This window comes from Oryctolagus cuniculus, chromosome 13 (genome assembly GCF_964237555.1).
Source record: "Oryctolagus cuniculus chromosome 13, mOryCun1.1, whole genome shotgun sequence".
In the NCBI taxonomy this organism is placed as follows: domain Eukaryota; kingdom Metazoa; phylum Chordata; class Mammalia; order Lagomorpha; family Leporidae; genus Oryctolagus; species Oryctolagus cuniculus.
In genome coordinates this window covers 9,717,959-9,734,221 of record NC_091444.1, presented here as the reverse complement: position 1 = coordinate 9,734,221, position 16,263 = coordinate 9,717,959, and the positions used below count along the sequence as shown (strand labels likewise).

The following is a 16,263-nucleotide window of genomic DNA, read 5'->3' as shown; positions in this document are numbered from 1 at the left end:
AGTCTTTTAGCACTTGAAAAACGTGCAACTCCTTGACTTTTGATAATAAATCCAGGGTATTTTCCCACAGGTGTGGTATTGATCTCTAGCTTTATATTTCTCTCCTGTTTAGTTTTCAGAAGTTTGATTGTGATTTGTCTTGGCGTGAATTTCTTTAGGTTTCTTCTGTTCAAAGTTTGCTCAGCTTCCTAAATTTATGGGTTTTTATTCTCAAACTTGGGAAGTTTTCAGTCATTATATCCTGTAATACTATTTTCTTTATTTAAGATTTACGATTTATTTAATTGAAAGGCAGAGAGAGACAGAAGTTTTCCATCGATGATTCACTCCCAAAATGGCTGCAACATCTGAGACTGGGCCAGGTTGAAGCCAGGAGCCTGGAACTCCATCCTGCTCTGCGATGTGGGTGACAGGGACTGAAGCACTTGGGCCATCTCCCGCTTCCTTCTGAGGCACATTAGCAGGAGGCTGGATCTCAAGTGGAGCAGCTAGGATTCCAATAAGCACTCCAGTATGAGAGGCTGGCATTTGTAAGCAGAAGTGTCTCATGGTGCCAACTCCATACTTTGTCAGCCTCGTCATTTCTCCTACCCTTCCTGGACTCCAAGGACTTGAATATTGGCTCTTTTGTTTAATTTTACAGGCCTTTGAGTCTCTATTAATTTTTTTATAATAAAGGCAGGGATTTTTGTATGTCCTGTTCGCTTTCTCTTCCCAGGGTTGGTTGGTTGGTTGGTTGGTTTATTAAAGATTTATTTATTTATTTCGAAAGAGTTACACAGAGAGAGAGTGTAAGGCTGCCACAAAACACACTAAACACTGGAGTAAGGGAAAGAGCTTATTGGGGGAAACCCGACAGACCAGAGGGAAGGGGCGAAGAAGGAAAAGAGGGAGAAGGAGAGTGTAAGAGAGGTCAGGAGAGAGAGAGAGAGAGAGGGCCACGTGTTCTGGAACAGGTCCTTTTAAAACTTAGCTGGGGGTGGGCGGAGAAATAGGATTGGTGAATCCCATTAGGATGGGGGTGAGGCTGACACCAGTGGTTGGGCCATGTGGCCACTTGGCTTCCAGCAATGGCAGGGGGGGCTAGAGCCTAGGATGGTGTCAGGGTGTAGATCATGCCATAGATAAGACTGCACCATTTCACTAACAGAGAAGGGGAGGCGGAGACAGAGGTCTTCCATCCCTGGTTCACTCCCCAATTGGCCACAATAGCTGGAGTTGCACTGATCAGGAGCCAGGAGCTTCTTCTGGGTCTGCCATGCAGTTGCAGGCGCCCAAGGATTTGGGCCATCTTCTGCTTTCCCAGGCCATAGTAGAGAGCTGGATCAGAAGTGGATTAGCTGGGACGCCAGCTGGTGCCCACATGGGATGCTTTACCCACTATGCCACAGCACCGGCCCTGAGGCTCTATTAATTTTATTTTGGTCTGATGTCTTGTTCCCTCTGTTCAGATTGAATAATTTGTATTATTCTCTATTCTAGTTTACTGATTCTTTGTCCCCTCTGCTCTTGAACCATCAAATGAGTTTATTTAAGTTGTATTTATCAGTTGTGAAAATTTCATTTTGTTCTTTATATCTTTGTTTACCTGCTGATACTTTAAGTTTTTCATGTTTCCAGTTGCTTGCCAAATGATTTTTACAGTGGCTCTTTTAAAATTGTTGTCATAATTATAATATTTGTCATGTGACTATCAAGTTGAGGTTTTCGGGTTTTTAGTATGACTAATGATTATTGGTTAAAACCTGAGTACCTTGAGGATTTTATACTAAGACTTTGGATCTTATTTGAAACTTGTTTTAGCTGGTTTTTATGTGCACTGCTCTGGTAGAGTACATTGGGGCAACTGTCTCATTACTGGCAGGTGGGAGTGGAAGTCAAAATTCTATAGGTGGCCTCCATTGCTACCTGAGGTTAAATTCCTTGTTATTGCTGGACTGACGTGGGGATTCCAGCTCCCCACAGGGCTTCCACTGATACAGCTGTGGCTGGCTGGGTAGGAGTGCCTTGGGGCTGCTCTAAAACTGAAGCTGCAGTCTTTGTTACTGGATGATGGTGACAGTTTAGGCTTGCTGTCCTTTGATATGCAAATAGATGTTGTTAGTCCCACCTGGCCTTTCTTGGCATCAGCCTAGGTGCCTCATTACTACCTGGGTAGGGAGGGAGCAAGTCACAGATTTTTCATTCAGAACACTCATGTAAAAGTTTTCTGTTTATGAACTCTTAGTTTAATTGTGATATATTAAATGTATGAATGCCATAATTCTTATAAAGGTAGGTAAATTGTTTAGAATATTTGTTATTTCAAACGTTTCAGGTGGCACTAACATAATTTTAAAAGAGTTGTAAAAATTTGTGATTGGTGAAATCTAGCTCTTTTTTGCTGCGATTGTACTCTTAGTCAATTGATAAATTTTCTTTGCCCATAGAATAAAGAGATAATGAATTAGTTTAATAACAATGCTTTTACAATTTTTGTTTCATTATAAACCTTAAAATAACTTTTTTTTACTAGGTACAGTGAAGGTGAAATTCGATTTAACTTAATGGCCATTGTGTCTGACAGAAAAATGATATATGAACAGAAGATAGCAGAGTTACAAAGACAACTTGCAGAGGTTTGTGGCCATATTTTTAAGTATAAAATTATTGCTTTATTATCTTCTGAGGGAAAATATGTACGTACAGATTTAATCTATATCCTGAGTGGAGATTAGAATAAATTCTGGAATCAGGAGGCCTGGATTCAATTTCTGACTTCGTCATTTAATGGGTATATGAATTTCTCAATTACTTTATATAGCATGAGGAGAATAGTGTTTCCCTTATAAGGTTGTCATGAGGATTAAATGAAATAATATATAAAAACCACTGAAAATGACTAACATGAAAAATGCTATAAATGTTAGCAATTGACCACATTAAGTATTCAGAATTATTATTATTATTTTTGACAGGCAGAGTTAGAGAGAGAGACAGAAAGGTCTTCCTTTTTCCGTTGGTTCACCCCCCAGGTGGCTGCTACGGCTGGTGCGCTGCACCGATCTGAAGCCAGGAGCCAGGTGCTTCCTCCTGGTCTCCCATGCAGGTGCAGGGCCCAAGGACTTGGGCCATCCTCCATTGCACTCCCTGGCCACAGCAGAGAGCTGGCCTGGAAGAGGAGCAACCAGGGCAGAATCCGGCGCCCCGACCGGGACTAGAACCCGGTGTGCCTGCGCTGCAAGACAGAGGATTAGCCTATTGAGCTGCAGCGCCGGCCAATATTATTTCATTATATGTATAATTAAGCAAGTTAGATTATAGTTCTCAGAGTTAATTAGGTACATTTAGAGTCACATGTAGTCTTCATTGGTCTTTATGCTCGACTATAATAAATACGATTGGAGAAGAGAATTAGTAATAGACAGTCATTTTTATAATGTTTGATCACATTTTTGAGTGTATTTAAGCAAATTTATAGCCATTAGTATGAGAGTATGGCAATATAGTATGTATTATATGTCATATAGAACTTGGAAATATGGAAGGTACTGTTACAGGCTTTTATCCTTTAATATTACTGTTTTTAGGCTGATGTTCTGTTACTAGTATTAAGAGTAGAAATTCAAAATAATCATATTCTGTTTATCATTTCAAGATATTCTGTACTCTAGCCTCGATCGTTAGGGTATGCCATTTCTTTTTCTTTCCCCTAAGGAGGAACCCATGGATACAGATCAGGGTAGTAATATGTTAAGTGCTATTCAATCAGAAGTTGCCAAAAACCAGATGCTTATTGAAGAAGAAGTACAGAAATTAAAAAGATACAAGGTATGTTTTTAAAACTACTTTGTTTTAACATTGCAGTCACAGAGCAGGGTACTTTGAGGTGAAGGTATGTTCAGTGTTTGCTTTCTCTCCCCTCATTAACCAGTGTTGAATCATGCATTGAGTCACTGGTACTCTGTAAAGTTAAATAATGAGATTTCTACCTTTTTTACTTTTTAAAAAAAATTATGAACAGATTTTTAACCTACTTGCTGCTTCAGTTCACTGGAGTTATTTTCTTATTTATGCTCAAATTATCCTCATTAGCCATCGGGAGCTACTTTAGCCTATCACCTAAGTCCTTGTGACCTAACAACCCTAGTCTTTGACAGCTTCCTTGTTTTCTAACAAAATGTTTCAGGCTCCCCTTATGCATTTTCTGCTTCAGACTTGAGATCAATAATGTTTTCAAAAATCCCTAGGGTCTTGTGGTGGAAAAGGGAGAGTGGAATTCATAGTCTGGTTCTAAAAGCTCAGTGCTTTTTTGTGGTCATTGGTACTAAGTCTTTTCAGAGCTGAAAATAATTTTTGTTTGTTTCTTGTTTTAATTTTAAAGAGAAAATACCATGTGAATTCCTATTAATAGTTATTTACTACATAATGACATTTCAGTCAGCAGTGGACTGCATGTAGCATGGGTGTGCAGTAGGCTACACCATCTGGGTTTATAGAAGTGCACTGTGGTATGTGAACATTGACGTAATGCCCAAAGACAAATTTCTCAGAATGTGTACTTAATGTTAAGCCATGCACAACCACTTATTTGGGAGTCAAAGGACTTTATGCTTGAAAAGTTAAGAATTTGCTTCTTTTCTCATAAGCTAACATTAATTACTTATTCATTTTATGTGTGTATGATATACATCATATAAATATATGGTGGCTATGTGTGTGAAGGCTTCAAAATGTTTGTGGCAAAATGGCATTAGAAGGTAATGCACGTTTTCCAAGAGTTGTTCAATGCCCCATAATGTGTATGTATATGTACATATATAAAACATTCAGAATAATACTGTTAATAACAATAGAAAAGTTTTTTCCTTAGTCTTTTTTATTCCTTAGGATATATCCCATTTTGGACATTAAGTTAACTTACTATCCTTTAGTTCACTTGAAATTTTATTTCTTTTTGTTTTGATTTCAAGTTTTTTAGGGTGACTTTTTGGTAAATTCTTATTTAATTTTGTATAATTATGTCAAACGTTTATATAACTTGGATCCAAATACAGAAAGCAGAGTTAATTTTAACAGTGTCATTCTCCTACACCTGCAATCTGACCTGTATTATTTTTACAGACGGGAGTGGAGGGGAGGGACTTTGATTTTGGTGTGGCCTAACAGGGTTCTAGGTCTTTGGTGAAGCTCAGCTGAAGGCAGGCCTGCCATTTTTGGTGGTTCCCCAGTGTCAGCATAGTGCTCTGCATCATGCTGAACAGCCAGCGAATTTTTGTTAAATAAGGAGATGGCCTTGAACTAGGAGGATTTTTTTCAGGTGGAATTGGCAGGGGTGGCAGGTTTCAGAGTATTCCAGGCAGGAAAAGGAAAGGGCCAGTTTCAAGGTGAACAGGAAAGTAAGAGATGACAGCTTTAACAGTTTCCACTGCACATACTAAGAAAAGAACCACATTATGTCATTTATATTAGGGTACTTCAAAAAATTCATAGAAAATGAAATTAAAAGATTATTGTGTAAAGAAATTTTGAAGTCCATATGCAGTTTTTCTTTTCTTTCTTTCTTTCTTTTTTTTTTTTTTTTTTTTTTTTTTTTGACAGGCAGAGTGGACAGTGAGAGAGAGAGAGAGAGAGAAAGGTCTTCCTTTGCCATTGGTTCACCCCACAATGGCCGCTGTGGCCGGCATACCGCACTGATCCGATGGCAGGAGCCAGGTGCTTCTCCTGGTCTCCCATGTGGGTGCAGGGCCCAAGCACTTGGCCATCCTCCACTGTATTCCCGGACCACAGCAGAGAGCAGGACTGGAAGAGGAGCGACCGAGACTAGAACCCGGGGTGCCAGCGCCGCAGGTGGAGGATTAGGCTGTTGAGCCGCGGCGCCGGCCATGCAGTTTTTCATAATATGCACTTTCCCTGAGTTTTTAAAAGACCCCTTATATACCTGCTCAATGGCAATGAAGGGCTAGAAAGCACATTAACTTGGAGGGGTGTTCTCTCGATAGCACATAGTTTTCCACTGAAGCACAGACTTTTCCATTCAGTCTGTCCCTTCTTGATAACAAGTAATCCTGAAGAAAGATAGCTCTTGATCACAACATAAAGCTCGTCTCATTAGACTTGGTCTGATTATTTGTGTAGGTATAATAGCAAGAGCATTAATCACATAGACCTTCCTATGTTCATCACCTAGTCCTTCTTAAGTTTGCTTTTACGGTGTTTTTGTAAGTAATCTGTGGTTGGACTTTGCAAAGCCTCTATTACTTGTTAAGCCAAGGCTAAGAAGCCGTACTCAAGAAGCTTTACACATGTTCATGGTATTGATTTTTATTCTCATTGAGAACAAAATTTCATTACTTATAATATTTTTTCTATGAGAGTGGAGGATTTTAAGTTGGACGCAAAACGTTAAGTACCAAAAAATAGTCGATATTTAATATTGCTCTATTTTCAGATTGAAAATATCAGAAGAAAGCATAATTATCTGCCTTTTATTATGGAATTGTTAAAGACCTTAGCAGAACACCAACAATTAATACCACTAGTAGAAAAGGTAAGTATATCTTAATACGATTTAAATTTTCCAAAAATATAAAATACATTTTTTGGCATGAGTAGAGATAACATACTTTTTTTTTAAAATTTTTGCCCTTTTATATTATATGAGAATTAATTACATAATTACTGTAAAATAAAAATGATTGCCTGACTTTTTGGAAATTTTTTTTACTTTTCAGAATTCTTAGAGGCAAGAATTTAGATTGTGCTGTATTAAATTTTAAAACACTACCCTTTCTTTAGGCAAAACTAATTTTTATGTTAGTATTTGAAATGTTTTTATCCACTTAGCAAAATTTGAATTGGTACCATGAAAGTTAGAACTGGAATGGACATTGATGAAAGAGAAGAAAAGTAGGCTGGACTAAGATAACTTTTCTTATTCCTAAGTATCATTTCTGCTGAGGGTAAACTAGCTTAAGTTAGTGAAAATTTTTTATTTTTTTTTTCAGTGTCAGACAGTAAAATATCTGTTGAATAAATGAAATGACTTAAAAGTATTTCTAAGTTTATTCTGTAAATCAGTGTTTCTGAAAGTAACCAATGCTGAATACTCTTTAAAATACATGTTACCTGGCCCTTCCCTAGATATTCTGATATAGGGGAAGGAATCTTTAATAAGTCCCCCAAGTGATTCTAATGCAACTGGTCTGTGTACCACATTTTGAGAAACACTTTGAGAAGACACTACTAGGCAAATAAAATTTTGGACCATTAATTTAAAGACCAGACTACATGGTAGGTATATTTTTCTTCCTAATTTTAAAATTTACAAAGCAAAGATACATTTCAACCCAGCTGTTTCATATTATAAATTTAAAATAATATGAGATATGAGCTAATAAAATTTTTGTGTCTATCTTATTACCTGAAAAATGTGACCCAACTTCTAGTGTTAAATGCAAAAATTATCACAGAAGACTGCTAAATCTCTTTTCCACAGAGGTTTTCTATTTATGCATCTTAGGGAATTTCAAAATGGGAAACTGATTTTCTTAAAATTTTAGTTACAGTTAGAGACACTGTTTCCCAAAATGTCTTGGTTAGTAGAGTGCTCAGATATGGTGTTCTCTGTATGAAACCTTATGAAATTCTTCTATTTTAAAAATGTTAAACAAAATAGCAATATGAGGGGAGTTCTGAAAGATTATGAAAAAAATAGAACTAACAGATAAGTTTATTTTGGTGCAAAAATATTTTTTGAATCCAGGCATAATTTTTTTCATAGTATGCATTTGCCATGAACTTTTTGAAGACCCCTGTACACATGGATTTAAATAAAATTTTCACCAAAATAAACTTTCCATTTTCCTTGAAGTTTTAGATGTACCCTTGTATGTAATGTGCTAAGTCATATGACATACTAAATTTTATTTATTGATGAATGTTGTTATGGATCCACAGATTTTTTAAAAAAGATTTATTTACTTGAAAGGCAGAGCTATAAAGAGGGAGAGACAGAAGAGACAGAGAGAAATCTTCCATATGCTGATTTTCTCACCAAATGGCCACAATGGCCAGGGTAGGGCCAGACCAAAGCCAGGAGCCAGGAGCTTCTTCAAGGTCTCCCACATGGGTGCAGGGGACAAAAGACTGGGCTGTCTGCTGCTTTCCCAGACACATTAGTAGGGAGCGGGATCAGAAGTGGAGCAGCCAGGACTTGAACTGGCGACCACATGGGAAGTCAGTGTTGAGACAGTGACAGCCTCTGTCCCACAGTGCCAGCTTGGCAGATTTAAAATGTATAAATTTTCCTTTATAATTGTTCTTATGCCTTCCTAGTTTTTTTTGTTTGTTTGTTTAATATTTATTTATTTGAAAGAGAGAGGGATTTATTTATTTGAAAGAGAGAGGGAGAAAGAGAGGTATTTTCCATCTGCTGGCCCACCACCAGATGACTGCAATGGCCATGGCTGGGCCAGGTCAACGCAAGGAGCCAGGAAACTCCTCCTAGTTCTCCCATGTGGGTGGCAGGGGCCCAAACATTTGGGCCATCCGCTCCTGCTTCTCCCAGGCCTTTAGCAGGGAGCTGGACGGGAAGTTTAGCAGCTGAGACATGAACTGGCACCCACATGGAATGCCAGCACTGCAGGCAGCAGCCTTACCTGCTATACCACAATGCCTGCATTGGTTTGATTTTTGGTTACAGTGCATCTCTATAGCTTTTCTGAGAACATTGGAGAGCAGCAGCTTTTCAGCTGTGTGTCAAGACGCTGATTCATTGGTTCATATTATTTTGGACACAAGGTGGCAGTATGTGAATACATAATGGTGGAACGCTGCCTTAGTCTGTCCTTGAATTTGCACTTGGGTTTGAGGAGGGTACTTATGACCTTATACGTTTACCTCTTTCTCTAAGTTGTTCTTTTATTAATAATATTAAATAGGTAAAATTGAGATGCACTTGTTCCTTGTCTGTATGAGTATCTGTTACTCTCCTGGGTTCTGAGGGGAGTTCAGACTCTTCACTTGATTGCAGTTCTTGAAATGTCTTAGCTGCAAGTACATTCCAGCTGTTAAGGCTTGGGGATACATACACGGCTAATACACATTCTTCTAAGCAACTTATGGTGAAATTTGGCAAAGGAATAGATATGCAGTTTGGTTACTGTGCTGAGTATTGTCATTCTGGTAAGTGCCAGAGTGAAGTCTGAGAGTACAGGACAGCTCTTAAGCAGCTTGATGGACACTTAAAATTTCATATCCACAGCATTTTACATCTGTGATTGGAATTAAATGCTAATTTGTACTAATACCAGCTGCCTTAGTACAAATATGTTTTTAGTTTCCTTCCTTTGGAAAAAAAAATCATTATGACATATTGAAGTATCATTTTTACTGATAAATACAAATGTTAAAAAATAAAGCAGCTAAAAAACTGACAGAACAGATTAAGATTAAATTTTATAATTCCATATAGTATAAAGGCTTGAATAATGATAATTTTTCTCATATCACTATTAAATAATTACCTGTAGAATTCAGAAATGGATCATTAAATTGGAATGCTTTTGCAAAGGACTGGGAGAGGGAGGGGGATCAAGGTTAGATAAGAGAACAGCGTGTGAAAGCAGTAGAAGGAAGCAAACGAGGAAGATGTGGCTGCTCCGAGCAGAGATGTTAACCAAACCTGTGTCCGGGATTTGGGTTTGGAGTAACAGAATCGCCACAAACTGTAATTACACAACAGTACTTGAGCTAACATCTTTCCATTTCAGAGGCTAATAAAAAAAGTGGAACCTCGATGCAGTGTTTGAAGTTGCTTTGGATGCTGCATAAGCAACTTAGTCTGTCATTTTTTTATGACAAGGAGAGACAATGATTTCAAAAAAGATTAAAAATCTTAAAATAATTATGTCAAAGTATGTAGAAGTTTCATAAATGGAATATTAACCCGGCTAGCTTTGTTTTGTAATTTAAGAAACACATTTGGTGTATGGTACAAGAACTTTTGTAACTGTATTTTTAGGTTACTTCCTAAGCAGTTCTTAAGTGATACATATATATAACCCTTATGTAACAAAAACACCTGTAATAGGAGCCTGCCTGGGTTCCACTCCAGGCTCTGGCTCCTGACTTCAGCTTCCTGCTAAATGCAGACCCTGGGAGGTAGTGATGATGGCTCAAGTAACTGAGGTCATGCAGTCCACGTGAGATCACCTGGATTGAGTTCTGGTTTAAGCAGCCCAGCTCCAGCTGGGGCTCATCATTGCAGGCATTTGGGGAATGAACCAGTGAGTTCGAGTTCTGTCTTTGTCTCTTTCTGCATCTCTCTCTCTTTTCTGCCTCTTGAATACCTTAAAAAAAAAAAAAAAAAAAAAAAAAAAGCTGAACCTGAGACCTAAATGATTCTTTGTTTTAGCAGATTGCCCAGGTCATTGGTATGCATACTGAGAAGCAGTGCTGTAGCGCATGTAATTTAACCTTTGTGGAGATTTCTCTGTATGTTAGCCTTGAGCTTTGGCTTCTTCACTGACAGAAGAATAAACTAGAATTACTGTGCTCAAGCTGAATAATTGTCATGAGGACCAAATGAAATGTGGGAAAACATTTTTAGGTCATTTAAGTAAGGTTTATTGATCCCACAGTTACATAGTCCTTTAGTGACATGCTAAACTCACACATTGTTATGTTAAACTCTGGTATTGATACATGTAGAAACTTACACTCAATTGGAATAAGAAATGGGCAAATGTGTATGTGTTTTGTTTTGGAATACCCATAAATGAATTTGACCTTATGGAATGAGCTTTAAAATTATTGCTATTATAATACTGTATTTCAACTTCAAATAAGAACTACAAATCAGCTTTAATGATTTCTGATTAGGGGCACAGTAACTGTGTAACTGTCCAGGAATAGTTTGTGGTGAGTCTCAAGTGAAAATATAATGCTCTAGAAATCTTGTAAACATTGGGTTTTAGGCTGTCGCTCCCCCTCTTCCTGGAGGAACGACACAGGACCCTGCGCTGTTCTTTCGTCTGCTCGGCTGTCCCCGGGTTTGCTGCTGGTTCTTCCCGGGTTGGCTACCATCCCTTCCACCTCCGTGGAAGGGCGGTTCCCCCTGCCACATTCCCCACTTCCGCAGGGGAGCGGCACACCGCCGGCCGGCTCTCTCGGGGGCTGCACAGGTGTTCCTTCAGATGTTCCCGTTAGATGTTCCTGGTGCATGTTGTCTCTCTCCTCCTTTATAGTCCTCTTCCACCAATCCCAACTCTGCTACCCACACGCCGAGTACGCTGCTCTCCTCCAATCAGGAGCAGGTCCTGCTGCTTATTGGTTGAACTGGAAGCAGCTGTGTAGAAGCTGTTTCTTCTCTCCCAGCGCCATATTGTGGGAAAGCAGATGCATAGAATAAGTCTTAATTCGAGTAACTTAGTCTAGTCCGAGTTGCTCCCCACATAGGCCTTTTAACTTAAGAATGCCCTCTTAGGCACTCTTTATTTTAATATAGTCTAAAACAGACTTTTAAGATTTTGTAACACACTATCTTTCATTTTTAGGCAAAAGAAAAACAGAATGCAAAGAAAGCTCAGGAAACCAAATGAAGAAGATTGTTTGACTGTGTTCACGTTTCTGCTTCTTCCACTGATGTTCATGGAAACCATTAAGTATACCGAACTTTGAGCAACATCCTCATTGATTCAGTGCACGTTTGGCAGTAGTGCCAGTCTGTCTTGTCTTTAGTGCATGGACTCATAAACTTCTTCCCTAGCTGCATCATGTGCATGTAATGCATATTAAATAAAGTGGTAATCAGAGTGCTTGCCCAAATTCCATTATTTGACATTGGAACTGAGAACTGCTAGATATGTATCATACCATAAGTAACTTACAAAGTGCACAAATGGTATTCTTTATCTGCAACTGTTGTACTTACAATTTTCTGATCTTTGTATTCAGTTGCATAGTTACAATTTATAAATTGCAGATCCCAACTAAACTGGATGTCCTGTTATCATTAGTGGGAAAAAAAAATCAGCATTTTTATCTTTGATATATGAGTGTTTTGAGGATGTTAAAACAAATTGTATCTCCTATATCAATTATTTGAAAAAGTATGATTTTTAAGGCTGATAATTTGAAGTGAGCAAAAGTACAATTTTCATCACAATTTTTGCAGACACTTCAGGTGTTTGGGGTTAATCATTTATGTATTGTAGAGTTGTCCTGGGAATGTCTGAGTACTATGCTTCAGGTTAAGAATAAATTGTAAATCTTAAAATGTTTTGGTGTTACTTGCAGTTTGTCAACCTTTTTTTTTAAGTTGTTAAGCTATGTCTATTGAAAATGGTTGACAATTCAGGCTACCTGCTTTGAAGAAGTGACGGCAGTGGGGGAATCCTTCTGTGCCAATTTGAACAAAATTAGTATACCCGACACTTTTCTAGAGCCATGTACAATTTGCTTCACAGTGGATTTTTTTAATTGCTTTTAAGAGTTGCTTTTTTTTCTTACAAAGTAATGCTGTACTATATTCTTGTTCCTGATCTTTTCCAAGGTAAACTTTAAAGGAAATTTTATAAAAGTTTTTATAAGGAAATCTACCTTTTTCTTTACCAAGCACGTGTTTGAAGCTGATTCATGACTTTTAAAACATTTTATTATTTATTGTAAAATAAATTTGACATAATTTATTTTATTAGGGAAAACTGTGTGCCCATCTTTTAGCTTCAACACATGAGTTTTTGAAGATTATTTTTAAGCTTACTAATTGTGTATTAAATGACTTAAACTAATGAAGGAAAATTGGTGGTAAACTGAATAGAAAAATAAGCAAAATATTTTTTCACACAGAATTTAAATTGATACTAAAGAGTAATGTGTAGGTTTTCAGTTATTTGTGGGTAAATATATTTTGGTCTTGATACAGTAGTAATTATGGAGTGTTTCAAAGCTGTGATACAATTTTTAAAAACAATTTCCTAAGGCCTATTTTAGGCTCATGTTGATCCCATTAATTTATTTCAGTTTAATTTGTATAATCTCTTTTATTGAGGCTTAAATTTTGTAAAACAATGTAAGGGTTATTATAGTAAGTAGTACCCAGTAATCAATATGGCATGATGCTGACGTAAGGATCAACAAATGAGCGAAGTACAAAAGAGAGCCTAAAACACAGATTCACATTTATGTGATCACTTGAATTTCAACAAAGGTAGCACAGGAATCCAACAGGGAAGGAAACTCTTTTGAAAAATGTAGCCAGAATAGAAGAGCTGAATATCCACATGGAAAACAATGAACTATGACCCCCTACCTCACAAAAGTTAATTTTAGGTGCTTCATAGACCTAAGGATACCGCTAAAAAGTATATTGCTTTTCAGCAGAATGCATAGGTGGGTATATTTGTGACTGGAGATAGCCCAAGGTTTCTTAGGTCACAGAAAGCAATACTCATAAAAGATCCAAGATTAGGGTTTGTCACTGAAAGACACTGTTAATAAGAGTAACTAGTATCAAATAGCGTTTAAAAAATAACTTTATAAAACTACTGTATTTATAGATACAGACATTTTTGGTTATTAATCTAATTCTACTAAAATTTCCTGATAGGAATTTCCATAGCTTTAGAATGGTTTATTTGCTGCTGCTTTGATGATTGCAAATGCATTGTTACACTTAATGATTATTTCTGCCTGTGAATAAAGAAATATGACTTGATCTTGTCTGGGTCCTATATATTGCTGGTTTGAGACTAAGATGGAAGCTGAGGGATAGAGAAAATATAGGAATAAAGAACAGTCCAGAAATACATAGGCAGACCATTTTAAAGGGATATTTTAAAGAAAGTTTCTTTTGCTCATTTACTTTGGCCCTTTATTTTCTGAAATCTCCGTGATTGGGTGGGTGGAGGCCCTGCCGTTCTGCTTTATGCCTTTTACAATGGCTGGTTCTAAGGGATGTCCTTGTGCTGTTACAAACAGGACAGCTGCGGCACTGGCTAGTCTCACCTCATATGTTTAGTTCCCAAGATAGCTGCCCTTTTCCTAGCAGAGAGCAGTCAGCTGGACTGTGCCACTAGAAAAGACAAATATTTGTTCTGGGATCATGACCATGGGGATTTGCTCCCCTATTTAGGACCAAGATACATACTTCTATGTGTGTTTTGGTGTTCCATGCAGATTGATACCTTTAGTTAATCCTCCTACTTGCCTATAGCATTTTAAGATACACTAGATATTCTTTTTTTCCTGTGGGAAGATTTTGTTCTGTTTGGAAAAAAGAAAAAGGATATTTACCACCACCACCACCCCCCCCCCCCAAAGAAAAGTTTAGATAAAACAGATAAGCAAAAGTAAAATTTCCATTCTACATACTTCTCCCAAAGGGCTGGCCATGGCCATGTTCAGTGTATTTAGTTTCCTTTTTCCCTTTGTGTGTGCACATTTCTATGTGTTAGTCTTGTATGCCTCTTGCACACTATGAATTAGATTAATGTGGTATAGCATTATTTTTATTTTAAACTTGATAATACTCAGTTTTTACTTTTCCCAGTGATAACTCACAGCAAACTGTGCTAGCTATGTGAAGAAGAATGGAGATTAATATCAGGAATTTTGAAACTGCCTACTAGTTCCTTGCAGTCAGCCAGTTGGGAGGAGTGATCGCAAGTTTGGAACTCCAGAAATGACTTCCAGCAAGGCCTGTCATACTGGCTGGCCAGGAGGACAGTCCATAAGTCCAGCAATGGAACAACTGAGTTAGGCCAGTTGCCAGAGCTGTGTTCGAGGAGTGAGGAACCAGGCACAACTGTCTCTTGACAGTGCCTGAACACTATTGTGTAGAAAGCCACCTTCAGTCTGGCTAAGGAAGCCGCCGTCAGATGGCTTTGCCTTGCCTTTTTTTTTTTTTTTTTTTTTTTTGACAGGCAGGGTGGACAGTGAGAGAGACAGAGAGAAAGGTCTTTCTTTTTTTTTTTTTTTTAACTTTTATTTAATGAATATAAATTTCCAAAGTACAGCTTATGGATTACAATGGCTTCCCCCCATAACGTCCCTCCCACCCGCAACCCTCCCCTCTCCCACTCCCTCTCCCCTTCCATTCACATCAAGATTCATTTTCGATTCTCTTTATCTACAGAAGATCAGTTTAGCATACATTAAGTAAAGATTTCAACAGTTTGCTCCCACACAGAAACATAAAGTGAAAAATAATAGATGATTTTTTAAATGATGAAATCAGATCAGACCTATTGTGATGTTTAATCCCAGTGAGAGTCAAGTTGGGAATTGATAATTTCTTTTTTTTTTTTTTTTTTTTTTTTTTTACAGAAGATCAGTTTAGTATACATTAAGTAAAGCTTTTAACAGTTTGCACCCCCATAGAAACACAAAGTGAAATATACTGTTTGAGTACTCGTTATAGCATTAAGTCTCAATGTACAGCACGCTAAGGACAGAGATCCTACATGAGGAGTAAGTGCACAGTGACTCCTGTTGTTGACTTTACAAATTGACACTCTTGTTTATGGCAACAGTCATCTCCCCATACTCCAGTCATGAGTTTCCAAGGCTATGGAAGCCCCTTGAGTTCTCCGACTCTTATCTTGTTTAGACAAGGTCATAGTCAAAGTGGAGGTTCTCTCCTCCCTTCAGAGAAAGGTACCTCCTCCTTTGAAGACCTATTCTTTCCACTGGGATCTCACAGAGATCTTTCATTTAGGTTTTTTTTTTTTTTTTTTTTTTTTTCCCAGAGTGTCTTGGCTTTCCATGCCTGAAATACTCTCATGGGCTTTTCAGCCAGATCGGAATGCCTTTAGGGCAGATTCTGAGGCCAGAGTGCTGTTTAGGACATCCACTATTCTATGAGTCTGCTGAGTATCTCGCTTCCCATGTTGGATCACTCTCCCCTTTATTTATTCTATTGGTTAGTATTAGCAGGTACTAGACTTGTTTATGTGCTCCCTTTGACTCTTAGTCCGAGAAAGGTCTTTCTTTTTGCCGTTGGTTCACCCTCCAATGGCCGCCGCGGCCGGCGCACCGCGCTGATCCAATGGCAGGAGCCAGGTACTTATCCTGGTCTCCCATGGGGTGCAGGGCCCAAGCACTTGGGCCATCCTCCACTGCCTTCCCGGGCCACAGCAGAGAGCTGGCCTGGAAGAGGAGCAACCGGGACAGAATCTGGTGCCCCGACCGGGACTAGAACCTGGTGTGCCGGCGCCGCAAGGCGGAGGATTAGCCTAGTGAGCTGCAGCGCCGGCCTTTGCCTTGCTTTTTTTTTTTTTT

General features: G+C 38.3%; 1 protein-coding gene across 4 annotated transcripts in view; it reads left to right on the top strand.

The window, feature by feature from the left end:
- The window catches only part of UCHL5 (ubiquitin C-terminal hydrolase L5), a 38,910-nt gene extending 25,211 nt beyond the window's left edge, over positions 1 to 13,699 (top strand). The window contains exons 8-12 of one of the 4 annotated variants that reach the window (XR_011381239.1): positions 2,516 to 2,618; positions 3,700 to 3,810; positions 6,431 to 6,529; positions 7,123 to 7,272; positions 11,538 to 13,699. Coding sequence is in view for 2 of the 4 variants with exons in the window: in XM_002717691.5 (XP_002717737.1) it covers positions 2,516 to 2,618; positions 3,697 to 3,810; positions 6,431 to 6,529; positions 11,538 to 11,582 (361 nt within the window). In the remaining 2 variants the exon portion in view is untranslated. Of the gene's footprint in view, positions 1 to 2,515; positions 2,619 to 3,696; positions 3,811 to 6,430; positions 6,530 to 7,122; positions 7,273 to 11,537 lie in introns of all 4 variants that reach the window. The other 3 variants (XR_518852.4, XM_008268729.4, XM_002717691.5) reach the window with 3 other exon arrangements.
- Positions 13,700 to 16,263: the final 2,564 nt, after the last annotated feature.